Below are 13,487 nucleotides of genomic sequence, written 5' to 3'. Positions count from 1 at the left end.
AATTTCTTTTTTTTGTAAACAATCCCCTGAACACACTTTTGTATCATCTCCCCTGTTTTTAATGTGCTGTCCCTGTCGCATGGTTATTTTTCCTGTTTATGAAGCACGCAATATCCCTTGATCTCCAGACCTCCCTCAACCTGCACTTATTCTTCATTCTTAGAGGAACACAATGGCCACTACTTTTAATAAATTCCCAATATCCAAATGTACACTTACCTGCAATTAGCTGCGCCCAGTCTGTTATTGCCAGACCCTATCTAATGATCTTTAAAATTGTAGATGCTCAATGCAGAAATTATCTTCATCCCTTTCAGTAATCACTTTGAAACTTAAAGTTATGGTCACTATCCCCAAAATGCAGAAACTTCGACCACTTAATTGACTTCAGTCCTGAGAATTAGGAATAGCACTGTCCCATCTCTAGTTGGGCTACCTATGTACTTGCGCAAAAAGCTGTCCTGGATGCACTTTAAAAATTCCACCTGATCTAATCTTTTCACATTAAGGCAACTTCTACAATCTTTCTGCATAACCAAAGTGTATCATCCCTGAGGCCATTCTCATCCTTCTTGTAGTGTGGTGATCAAAACTGCCCACAATACTCCAGCTTAGACCAAACCAATATAGAAGTTCTTCATAACTTCCCTGCTGCCACACTAATGTTCCTCAATTCATGAAGTATAGGATACTGAATAGCTCATTAATAGGTCTCACAACCTAACCTTACATATGTGTATACCCAGTCTGTCTGCTCCTGAGCACATTTTAAAGTAGTACCCTTTTTTAATATTATCCCTCCATGTTCTTTGTACTCAGATACATGAGCTTACATTTCTACACATTTGATTATACATAGAATCTCTACAGTGTGGAAGCAGGCCATTCAGCCCATCAATTTCACACTGACCCTCCGAGCATCCCAACCAGACCTACATCCATACTCTCTAACCCCATATTTTCCAGGCTAATTCAATTAGCCTGCACATCCTGGATACTAGGGTCAATTTAGCATGGCTATTCCATCTAACGTGCACAAGTTGGAGTGTCCGAGGAAACCAGAGCACCTCAGCCATGCCTCTTGTCTTTGTTTTAATGCCCTCCTTAATCCCAATCAACATTATTCAATCTATTAGCATGTTTTTTTTTCTATTGATGTACTGAAGGTTAAACCCAAAGTCATTTATATGTTACGTGCCAGTTTTTGCTCAAAATCCTGTGTGTTGCACGTATTTGTGCTTGGTATTCACCTTGGTTCTCAATTAAATTTACTGCCCGGAGCTTGTCATAACACATGTTTTCTTCCTTAACGTAATTTCTGTGTCTGCCACCATTCAGGGAGCTCTGAATTTGTTTGGCTTGCCTTTACATTTTGAAGGAATATATCTCAACTGTACCTGAATCATCTCTGAGCCTTTTGGGTCAGGAGCTGTTTCTACCACCCACATCTGGCTCCAATCTGTTTGGCCCAGTCTTGCTCTTGGCAATTGAAGCCTCCTGTTTGCCAGCTTAGACAATCCAGAGTAAGAAAAGTGTCATTTCCCATGGTGGTATGAACTATTCGGCCCACCTTGTTTCTAAGAACTAGGTCTAGCAGTGCCTACTTGTTGGACTATAGGAAATTCTTCTGAGTACAACCCAGGATTGCTTGTCCCGTGCTGTCCTATATACTGCAGGTAGTTTGAGTCTCCCACTGTAGCTACGACATGCAGTTAGGACCTCTAACTTCCTTTTAGATGTGTTCCTGTATACCCTTCCTGCAAATTGGTGGCCTACAGATTACATGAAGCAATGCAATTGCACTGTTCTTAGTTCCTTCACTCTAGTCAAATCATTTCCATCCTTGAACCCACTGAAACATCATCTTAGTTGTTCAGACTTAAATATTGCTGAGAAGAGAGAGATTGTCCAAGCTTTACATTAGAGGAATTTTGACATTACTGCTTTTTTCATTCATTCATTCATTCATTCATTCATTCATTCATTCATGAGATGTTAGCTTCACTGATTATTGTGCATTTCTGGTGGCCCTTGAGCAGGTGGTGCTGGTGAGCTACCTCCTTGAACCATAACAGGCTCTTGACTGTAGGTAAACCCACATTGCCATTAGGAGGGAGTTGTAGATTTTGACCTAGTGATCCTGAAGGAATGGTGATGCACCTCCAAGTCAGGATTGGCTTGTAGGGGAAATTGCAAGCGGTGCCGTTCCCATGTATTTACTGCCCTTATTCTATTAGTGGTCGTGGGTTTGGAGGGAACTGTTTAAAGAGTTTCAGTCAATTTATACAATGCATCTTGTACATACTGCTGCTACTAAGCAGTGGTGATGGAGCGACTGACTGACTGGCACTACATCTACAAACAAGCAATCAAACAGGCTGCCTAACCCTGGAATGTGTCAAGCTTCTTGTGTTGTTGGAACTGCATTCATCCAGGCAACTGGGGAGTATTGCATTGCATTCTTGACTTGTGCCTTTATAAATGCTAGACAGGCTTTGGGAAGTCAGAGGGTGGGTTACTCACTGTAGTATTCCCAATCTCTGACCTGCCTGAGTTACCACTGTAGTTATTTGGCTAATGCAGTTAAGTTTCCAGTCCATTGTAAACCTCAGGTTGATAGTGAAAGAATTCAGTAGTAATGCCACAAAATGTGAAGGAGTGATAATTACATTCCGTCTTGTTGGCTATGGTCATTGTATGGTATGAATGTTGCCACTTGTCTGCCCAAGTCTGTATAATGTCCAGGTCTTGTTGCATTTGACATGGACTTCAATATGTGAGGAGCTGCAAATAAGCCTGAACATTGTGCAGTCATCGGTGAACATCCCTACTTCTGACCTTTATGATGGATGGAAGATGATTAATGAAGTTGTTGAAGATTGTCGGGCCGAGGGCACTATTCTGAGGGACTCCTGTAGAGATGTTCTGGAACTCAACTGGCTTACAACAACCAAGACAATCCTCTTTCTTTACTAGGTATGACTCCAACCAGTGGAGAGTTTTTCCCCCTGATTTCCGTTGATTCCAGTTTTGCTTGGTCTCCTTGATACTACACTTAGTCAAATGTGGCCTTGAGGTTAAGGGCAGTCATTCTCACCTCAACTCTGGAATTCAGCTCTCTTGTTGTTGTTTGAGCCCAGGCTGTTTTGAGCTTAGGAGCTGACTGGCCCTGGAGGACTTCAAACTGGGCATCACTGAGGCGTTAGATAACAAAGTGTGGAGCTGGATGAACGCAGCAGGCCAAGCAGCATCTCAGGAGCACAAAAGCTGACGTTTCGGGCCTAGACCCTTCATCAGAGGGGGTCTAGGCCCGAAACGTCAGCTTTTGTGCTCCTGAGATGCTGCTTGGCCTGCTGTGTTCATCCAGCTCCACACTTTGTTATCTTGGATTCTCCAGCATCTGCTGTTCCCATTATCTGTTATGAGGCGTTATGGTGTTGCAGGTCCTGCTTGATAGCACTGTTGATGACACCTTTGATCACTTGGCTTTGTTCCATTTTTTTATTGTGTACAGGTCAATGCTGCAGTTTTCTACATTGTGGGTAGATGCCAGTGTTTATAGCTATATGGGAATGGCTTCACAAGGGCTGCAGCAAACTCTGGAGCACAAGTCTTTAGTACTAGTATCAGTGTGTAACCTAGGCCCATAGACTTTGCAGTATCCATCGCCAAGATGGAGCATCCTCTCAGCACCTCTGTGTGAAGATTGTTATGAATGTCGTTGCATTATTGATGGATTGAATTCTCCTGTTGTTGATGATAGGGATGCTTGTCAAGTCTCCTCCAAGCTTTTAATTGTCCACCACAATTCATGACTGGATGTGGCAGACGTGCAGAGCTAAGATCTGGTCTGTTGGTTGTGGGAGCCCTGAGTTCTGTCTGTCACTTGCTGTTTATACCATTTGGCACATAAGTCTTAAGTTAAGATCTCATTTTGTAAGTATGCCTGGTTGCTTTTCTTGGACTGTTCTCTTGCACTCTCCACTGAATTGGTTGATCCCCTGGCTTGACGGTAATGGTTGAGTGGGGAATATGCCAGGCCATGAGGTTGCAATTTATGCTGGATTACAGTTTAGTAGCTGCTGATGGTCTACAGTGTCTCATGGATTCCCAGTCTTGTGTTGTTAGATTAGTTCGAAGTCTTTCACATTTATCAGGGTGATTGTGCTACACAGTGATGTTAGGTGTTACCAATGTGAGGGTGTGACTTTGTCTCCACAAGGACCTTACTGATATGCTCACGGACGTCAATGGCTGGCACATTGGTGAAGACAAGGTCAAGTAGATTTTTTCCCTTTTTTTAATTGATTCCCTTACCACCTGCTGCAGAGCAGTATTACCAGCTCTGACCTTCAGGTCTGAACTAGATGGGTCAGTAGTGCTACTGCCAAGCTACTTTTGATGGTCATTTGAAGTCTTTTCCACAACCTCCAACTCCACACCCTAATAATACACCCTGTACCTTTGTCAACCTCTGCCTCTTCTAAGTGCTGTTCAACATGGAGTACTAGTCCTTCTTCTGAAGTGAAGGAGGAGGGTTACGTTGTAAGCAGCAGGAAGCTTCCATGCACATGGTTGAACTGATGCCGTGAGATTTCATTGTCTGAAGTCAATTTTGAGGACTGTTGGATCTGATCCCTCTGTGTACCACTGTCCTACTACCTCTGTTGGATCTGTCCTGCCGTTAGGATGGGACAGAAGTACCCGAGGATGGTTATGGGATGCTTTTTGCAAGGAAATATTCTCTGAATAATCAGCTTATTTCAAGATGTTGTTTGACTAGTCTGTGAGACAGCTCTCTTGATTTTTGTCCCTCGCCTTCTCACGTTTGACTTTGCAGGGTCAGTGGGGCTGTTTATGTAGCCGGTATTTCCAATTCCTTTGTCTATGCCAGGTCGTCCATCCAGTTTCATCCCTTTCTTCGGTTCTACTGGTTGATAATCTGAATGTTGTGTTAAGACAGTTGTTTCATGGCCGCTGGTGGACATTTAATTACCATTCAGTTTCCATACTGTGCTTTGGTGAGATCCAAACCTGCCCCCCAGAACATTACCTCGGCCTGTGGATTACTAGTTCAGCAATAATTATCCCTTGACCATCACCAGCTGCTGGTAATCTCCATTGCTGTTGTCCATTGGCTGTAGGTAATCCCACAATGCTGGTGGGGATCAAGTTCTAGCATTTCAACCCTACAACAGTGATATAGTTCAAGTCAGCTTCCACGTTTGCCTCTGAGTCTAAGCCAAAAACCTACAAATATCTCTCTTCAGCAATATTTTCTGGTAGTTCAGTTGATTTTAAGCACATTGCAACGGATGAGAATGCAAAATCTATTTGAAAAGTTAATAGAAAATCGGTGAATCGTTCCAAAATCTACAATTTCATTGCAGAGATCTATGTTTATCTGATTTTTTTTAAAAAATGGAACTGGAATCCTGGTGGGAATGGCATAAATAGGATACCTTGCAATAAAATGATTTTGTGAACAGTCCTTGTAAATAACAATTGCTACTGTTTTTGTGTCTTGTTACTAAGACAGTTGGAGAAGCAATAGTTTGTAACTGGCCTCATCTTTGAAAGGATATCAGCACAGACTGAGACATTTGACTCAGTTTACCTCAAATCACTTTGACTTTTTTGTTACAGAACTATCCGTCCTGAACATCATGTAAGAGCAGTCTACAAAGCCACTGGCTGTTTAGACAATGCAAACCACCGTGTGATTTACCTGGAACATGTTGTTGTCCGAGTTACTATTTCTCACCCTCGGCGAGGTGACCTGGCAATATACCTGACCTCTCCGTCTGGAACAAAGTCTCAGCTCTTGTCTAACAGGTATTTGCTCATCACTTCGTTATCAGTCGGGTTTAATTCCTTGACTCATTGCCAAAGCCATATTCTGATTACTAATTGCTATTAAGGAAATTATTTCATTTATTAATTCTTTGCAGCACTGAAATGAGGCTTCTTTCAGAGGTGTATAATCATTATTCATTCAAAATGAGTGACCATTATTTTATTCCTTGTCTTCTCTTCTTGTAAGAGAGTGAGTTCTGTTTTTCCAGGTAGAAAAGTTCATTGTATATATTCACAGTCATCATGAAAGAACGATGCAGTGCACAAAGTAACATGAGAGATGAGGGATTTTGGAGATTTGGACACTGGTAGAGTGCAGCAGCCTTGGTTGGTACAGGGTGGTTTACAGCTAGAAGAGATTAGAGATGGGAGCGGTGAGGCCACAAAGGGATTTGAATTTTGAGCTAGTAGTGGTGGATAATCAAGAGCTGACGTAGATAACATACATCAGGATTTAAGGTGAGCCAATGTTCTGGGGATGGGATGAATGACCAGCTGAACACTGGAATTGTTGAGCCTGGAGGTGCTAAATGTCTGTTTACGGGTTTTAATATGAGTAATTTGAGGCAGATTATTTTTCACTCCCAACTTGACTGTAAATTCCACTCAATAACCATCTCCAGTGGTTATAAGGAGGTTTGAAATTCCATTCAGGACAGGTGTAACAGGATTTCTTGCTTAGGAAGTATTGGCTTCAGCCTGAGTCAGTGGCTGAAAACATCAAATGGAGTCCAACAAGTATACTGAATTTGCCATGAAGGTGAAGTTGAGGTTTAGCTGGAGAACATCACACCTCATTCTGGACTGAATGTGGGCAGGCTGATGACCTGGAGGTAATGAAGGGTTGAGAGAGATGCTGGAGAACATGGAGCACTTGTCATCGGTGGTACATTGCAAACCACTTCTCTTCAAATGCTGTTAAGAGACAGCAAACAGATGTGAAAGGTGGGCTGAGAGATAATTGTTGGGGTCACACCAGTGACTTTAGAACTAATCCAAAGTACCTATCAAGTGTAACAAATGTAATGAGACCACGGGATTGCAAGTACTTCAACAAAGCAGACCACAGCATTCTCAAAGCTTGATCAAATTGTCTAGATGGATCTGTGTATAGTATTTTTACATGGCTAGGAAAGTGACCAAAGTTATTGTTGAATGCTTTATCTGAAAATATTTACTACTATTTAAAAACTATACCTTTTCAACAGAAACATGTTGATATAGGCAAGTAGGGATTAGACTCTATCTCACGGGGGTAAGAAAAAGCTATCAGACTGCTGCTTATTTTCTCTTTATTAACCTTCAGGTTGTGGATGTCAATGCCGAGACTAGTATTTATTGCCCATGTCTAATTGCCCTTCAGAATTTGGTGGAACAACTATTGTTTTTATCTGCTGCTGTCGATGGAGTGAAGATACTCCCGGACACACAGTGACCAAACTCTTGGACTTTGACCCCAGGACTGTAAAGAAGCAGTGCTATATTTCCAAGTTATGGCGGTGTGTGACTTGGACTGAAACTCAAGAGGTGCAATTCCCATGTATCTGTTGCCCTTTTCCTTGTAAATTTCCGACTGTATGTTTGAGGGGTTTTTTTTAAAAACAGAAGAAAATTTCTGTGTCGGATCTTGTATCATACTTTAGTGTGTGTTGCAGTTGAAGGGAGTGTGTCTGTAAGGAGAGAATAAGGGTGTTAGGTGCCATTCGGGTGGCTACTTTCACCTGAAGGATGCTAGACTTCTTGAGGTACTCTTGTTGCTGCAAGTCAAAATTTCCGATTTTTGCGTTGATGACAGATAACTTTTTCTCACTGCAGAATATCAAACCCCTGACTTGCTAATGTGGCCAAGGTATTTACGTGGCTGTCTTAGTTAGATTTCCACTCAGTATTGGATGCAGATTTTAGGGGATTTTCCAAGGGCAGTCGCATTAAATGTCAAGAATATTTGTTTAGTCCCATTGGAGATGGTCATGATCTGCCTTACATCCACTTGCCACTTATAAATGCAAGCTTGAATGTTGTTCTGATATACTTTACTACATTGTCTGAAGATTTGTAAATGAAACTCAACATGTATAAGCACCAGCGCTTAATTTGGAGGGAAGGACAAAGATGGCTGGGCTTTTTTGACAGTACCCTCAGAAACCCTGCAGTAGTTTCCTGTGAGTTGGCTTCCAACCACAACCATCTTCCACTGCATCAGGCATGACTCCAGCTGGGAGAGATTTTCTTCCCGGTGCGTACTGACTGCAGTTTTGAGAGCCACATTTGACCAAGTGTTGCCTTGATGACAAAACCTCAAGTCTCGAATCACGTGGAATTAAATTTTGGATCAAGGCTGTGGAATGAGATCTGGGGCCAAATGGTTCTGGAAAAAACCCAACAGAACATCGGTGAGCTGATTTTTTGACAGTAAATGCTGTTTATTCTGATTACTCGTTTTTTTTCTGAACTTTGCTGATATCTGAAAGTAGGGCACAAGATAACCTGCAGCAACTTTCTTTACAGCAGTATCTCTATAACATTAAATAAGAACAAGAGCAGAAGTCAGGTGAGAACACCCCTTCTGCAAATTGTACACCGTCCTGACTTGGAACTACATCACTATACCACTTCTTCATTATTACTGTGCCTGAAACTCCCTAACTAACAGCACTGTGGACGTACCTACTCCACACATTACAGCAGTTCAAAGAGACATTTGATCGTTTTCTGAGATGAACAATAGCAATCTGAGATATCCACGTCCTGTGAACAAACCGTTTAAAATATGCTGATTGGACAGTAATTGGCTGGACTGGATTCATCCTAATGTTTGTGAGCAAGGCATAATTGGGCAACATTAATTTCTTTTTAGTAAATGTTATTGCTACACTATTCTGAAACAGCTTAGTCTGAAACTAGTTCTAAAGCACAGGCCTTTGGTAGTCCTGATGATGTTGTCGGACATAAAGCCCTGATATATCTGATGTGCTCAGCCATTTCTCAGCACAACAGACTTTTAAATCAACCAGCACCTATAGGACCAGGTTTTATTGTTCCCAGTTGATCAGATATTTGAGATAATTAAGAGATATGCATAACCATAGTAAAGTTTGACCGAGTGAAGCTTCGAGACGACAACATCCCTCAAAAAATCAATGTGAAAACACACAGTAAGTAATAGAAATGTAATGCAGGGGTATGCAGCTCACTATTATTCTTTATTTGCAGCATTAATACTTGGACGTCGCGGTAAATCAATGATTTTTGAAGTGTATAATTTTTGTCAGTTTATCAAGAGTGCCAGTTGATAGGGTGCTGGTTTAGAACAAAGTTTGCTGTATTATATGTAGTGAACTAAATTGGCTAGAGCATAGCTTCTGTGATCATGCAGGCCTCCAGAGGAAGCCCAGATCATTCGACTATTAAGCATTATTGTCAGTGGATGGTCGCAAAGGACAAGGCTGAAGCATTTGCACTGATATATCAGGCTCCACCAACATTGGGAATGAAAATGTTCACAGACTCCTTTTTCCTTTTAGTTGTCTGCTGCCGTTTAAACCGTAGAGAGTCATGAACATAGCTTAATCCATAACACAAACCAGTCTTCCTTCTGTTGACTCCATCTATACATCCTGCTACCTCAGGAAAGCAACCAACATACTTAAAGACCCCACCCACCCCAGTTATACCCTCTTCTGCCCTCTTAAAAAAAAATGTAAAAGTTTGATTACATGTACAAACAGATTCATGGACAGCTTCTTCCCTGCTGTTATCATACTGTTGAATGGACCTCAAATATTAATGTAGATCTCTTTCTTTGCAATTTCTTTGCACTTTGTCTACAGCTAAAACACAGTATTGTGCACTGTGGCAACTCTGCACTTTGTATGGTACAATCTGCCTGGATAGCATGCAAAACAATACTTTCACTGTTTCTCTGTACATGTGATAAAGATAAATCAGACTCAAACTCAAATGTGGCAGGACAATGGAGGTCTTATCTGTTGATTGTGAAATCACTTCACTCTGTCTATTTTAATCTGTCCCATGTTAACATAATCAATTTGGCATCTCATTTTCAGGTATGAATGACACTGCTTCTGCTATGTCTTCCACACACATCAGTATGGTTGATCTCCCGGCTAAAGTGATGACATGCTGTGTGTTGAGGTTACAGACTGTAACGGAATACCTTTCCGTTGCTAATGGCTCTCTGTGCATACAGAAAACTAGTTTAAAGTTGCTGAATCTGTTCTTAATCTGTCCAATTTGGTATTGTGATCGGGCAGCTTATGTTTAAAATGAAGTAGTCTGTGCATAATAAAGTGTGAAGATGGAAACTTTACATCCAAAAGGTGGTCACTCTTACCAATAGTGGTAAGATCCTGGGACACCCTCTCAATTGTATGCCATTTTGCTGCCATATATGTTGAATCAGTTCTCTTGGTAGGATGGGACATATTCAAAATTGCTGAAATTATTAAAAAGAATGATTGGTATAGAATGTATGATGAGATAGTGAGATAGCTCTTTCAAAAGCTCAAGACCGCATAATTTGTTCTGGATGACTGGCATTTTTCCTCAAGGTGTCTATATTGTAATCTAATACCTTTGCTTAGGTTGATGCTGATATTACTTTTTGCAAGTTTTCTAAAATAACTGGTTCGCTAGGCTATTTCCGAGGTCATTTAAGAATCAGTGACATTGCTATGGGTCTGAAGTCCCATTATAGGATAAGGATAAAAGATTTTCTTTTTTTTAAAAAGACATATTTGCAAACTGTATAGATTTTGGAACAGTGTGATAGTTTATAAATTGAGCTGGCTAAAATAAAAAGCCAGTGTTTGTGGTGGTGATTTAAACTTCCAAGCTGCAGTGATGGGATTTCACCCCTTGTTTGTGTGACAGTATATTAAGTGATATGACCGAGGCTGGAGTAGTACAACATTGCTACAGTTCCTGTACTTCTCAATTTATAACATAAAACAAAAGTACTTGTAATAGTTATCCAGACAACCAATTAAATACTTTTACCAATATCAGATTTTAAATAAAAAATCCATCAACAGGGTATCTTCATAAATATATCAGAGATAATGGTAACCGCAGATGCTGGAGAATCCAAGATAATAAAGTGTGAAGCTGGTTGAACACAGCAGGCCAAGCAGCATCTCAGGAGCACAAAAGCTGACGTTTCAGGCCGACACCCTTCATCAGAGAGGGGGATGGGGTGAGGGTTCTGGAATAAATAGGGAGACAGGGGGAGGCGGACCGAAGATGGAGAGAAAAGAAGATAGGTGGAGAGGAGAGTATAGGTGGGGAGGTAGGGAGGGGATAGGTCAGTCCAGGGAAGACGCACAGGTCAAGGAGGTGAGATGAGGTTAGTAGGTAGGAAATGGAGGTGTGGCTTGGGGTGGGAGGAAGGGATGGGTGAGAGGAAGAACAGGTTAGGGAGACAGAGACAGGCTGGGCTGGTTTTGGGGATGCAGTGGGTGGAGGGGAAGAGCTGGGCTGGTTGTATGGTGCAGTGGGGGGGAGGGGACGAACTGGGCTGGTTTTGGGAATGCGGTGGGGGAAGGGGAGATTTTGAAGCTGGTGAAGTCCACATTGATACCATTGCGCTGCAGGGTTCCCAAGCGGAATATGAGTTGCTGTTCCTGCAACCTTCGGGTGGCATCATTGTGGCACTGCAGGAGGCCCTTGATGGACATGCCATCTAAAGAATGGGAGGGGGAGTGGAAATGGTTCGCGACTGGGAGGTGCAGTTGTTTATTGCGAACTGAGCGGAGGTGTTCTGCAAAGCGGTTCCCAAGCCTCTGCTTGGTTTCCCCAATGTAGAGGAAGCCACACTGGGTACAATGGATACAGTATACCACATTGGCAGATGTGCAGGTGAACCTCTGCTTAATATGGAAAGTCATCTTGGGGCATGGGATAGGGGTGAGGGAGGAGGTGTGGGGGCAAGTGTAGCACTTCCTGCGGTTGCAGGGGGGGAAGGTGCCGGGTGTGGTGGGGTTGGAAGGCAGTGTGGAGTGAACAAGGGAGTCATGGAGAGAGTGGTCTCTCCGGAAAGCAGACAAGCGTGGGGATGGAAAAATGTCTTGGGTGGTGGGGTAGGATTGTAGATGGCAGAAGGGTCGGAGGATGATGCGTTGTGTCCGGAGGTTGGTGAGGTGGTGTGTGAGAACAAGGGGGATGCTCTTGGGGCGGTTGTGGTGGGGGCCGGTGTGAGGGATGTGTTGCGGGAAATGCGGGAGACGTGTCAAGGGTGTTCTCGACCACTGTGGGGGGAACGTTGCGTTCCTTGAAGAACTTGGACATCTGGGATGTGCGGGAGTAGAATGCCTCATCGTGGGAGCAGATGCGGCGGAGGCAGAGGAATTGGGAATAGGGGATGGAACTTTTGCAGGAGGGTGGGTGGGAGGAGGTGTATTCAAGGTAGCTGTGGGAGTTGGTGGGCTTGAAATGGACATCAGTTACAAGCTGGTTGCCTGAGATGGAGACTGAGAGGTCCAGGAAGGTGAGGGATGTGTTGGAGATGGCCCAGGTGAACTTAAGGTTGGGGTGGAAGGCGTTAGTGAAGTGGATGAACTGTTCGAGCTCCTCTGGGGAGCAAGAGGCGGCGCCGATACGGTCATCAATGTAACAGAGGAAGAGGTGGGGTTTGGGGCCTGTGGAGGTGCGGAAGAGGGATTGTTCCGCGTAACCTACAAAGAGGCAGGCATAGCTGGGGCCCATGCGGGTGCCCGTGGCCACCCCCTTTGTCTGTAAGAAGTGGGAGGAATCGAAAGAGAAGTTGTTGAAGGTGAGGACGAGTTCGGCAAGGCGGATGAGGGTGTCGGTGGAGGGGGACTGGTCGGGCCTGCGGGACAGGAAGAAGCGGAGGGCTTTGAGGCCATCTGCATGCAGAATACAGGTGTATAGGGACTGGATGTCCATGGTGAAAATGAGGTGTTGGAGGCCAGGGAATTGGAAGTTCTGGAGGAGGTGGAGGGCGTGGGTGGTGTCACGGACGTAGGTAGGGAGTTCCTGGACCAAAGGGGAGAAAATGGAGTCCAGATAGGTGGAGATGAGTTCGGTGGGGCAGGAACAGCCTGAGACGATGGGTCGACCAGGGGAGGCAGGTTTGTGGATTTTAGGAAGGAGATAGAAATGGGCCGTGCGGGTTTGGGGAATAATAAGGTTGGGGGCTGTGGGTGGGAGGTCCCCTGAGGTGATGAGGTCATGAATGGTGTTGGAGATGATGGTTTGATGCTCGGGGGTGAGGTCATGATCAAGGGGGCGGGAGGAGGAGGTGTCGGAGAGTTGGCGTTTGGCCTTGGCGATGTAGAGGTCAGTGTGCCATACTACCAGTGTGCCACCCTTGTCTGCGGGTTTGATGGTGAGGTTGGGGTTGGAGCGGAGTGAGCAGACGGCAGCCCGTTCTGCAGGGGAGAGGTTGGAGTGGGTGAGAGGGGTGGAGAGCTTGAGGCGGTTAATGTCTCGACGGCAGTTGGAGATGAAGAGGTCGAGGGAGGGTAGGAGGCCTGGGGGTGGTGTCCAGGAGGAGGACTTGTGTCTCCATTTTCTCCCCTTTGGTCCAGGAACTCCCTACCTACGTCCGTGACACTACCCACGCCCTCCACCTCCTCCAGAACTTCCAATTT

The 13,487-nt window shown here is 43.9% G+C and overlaps 1 protein-coding gene across 3 annotated transcripts in view; it reads left to right on the top strand.

Annotated features, from left to right (window-relative positions):
- The window catches only part of pcsk5b (proprotein convertase subtilisin/kexin type 5b), a 374,824-nt gene that overhangs the window by 166,567 nt on the left and 194,770 nt on the right, over positions 1 to 13,487 (top strand). For all 3 annotated transcript variants that reach the window (XM_059644647.1, XM_048526886.2, XM_048526885.2), the window contains exon 12: positions 5,647 to 5,835. In XM_059644647.1, the coding sequence (XP_059500630.1) occupies positions 5,647 to 5,835 (189 nt within the window). The remainder of the gene's footprint in view (positions 1 to 5,646; positions 5,836 to 13,487) is intronic.

The sequence above is a fragment of the Stegostoma tigrinum genome, chromosome 3, assembly GCF_030684315.1.
Source record: "Stegostoma tigrinum isolate sSteTig4 chromosome 3, sSteTig4.hap1, whole genome shotgun sequence".
NCBI classification, from domain to species: domain Eukaryota; kingdom Metazoa; phylum Chordata; class Chondrichthyes; order Orectolobiformes; family Stegostomatidae; genus Stegostoma; species Stegostoma tigrinum.
The sequence above is the reverse complement of the archived record's forward strand: the minus strand, read 5'-3'. Positions and strand labels throughout refer to the sequence as shown.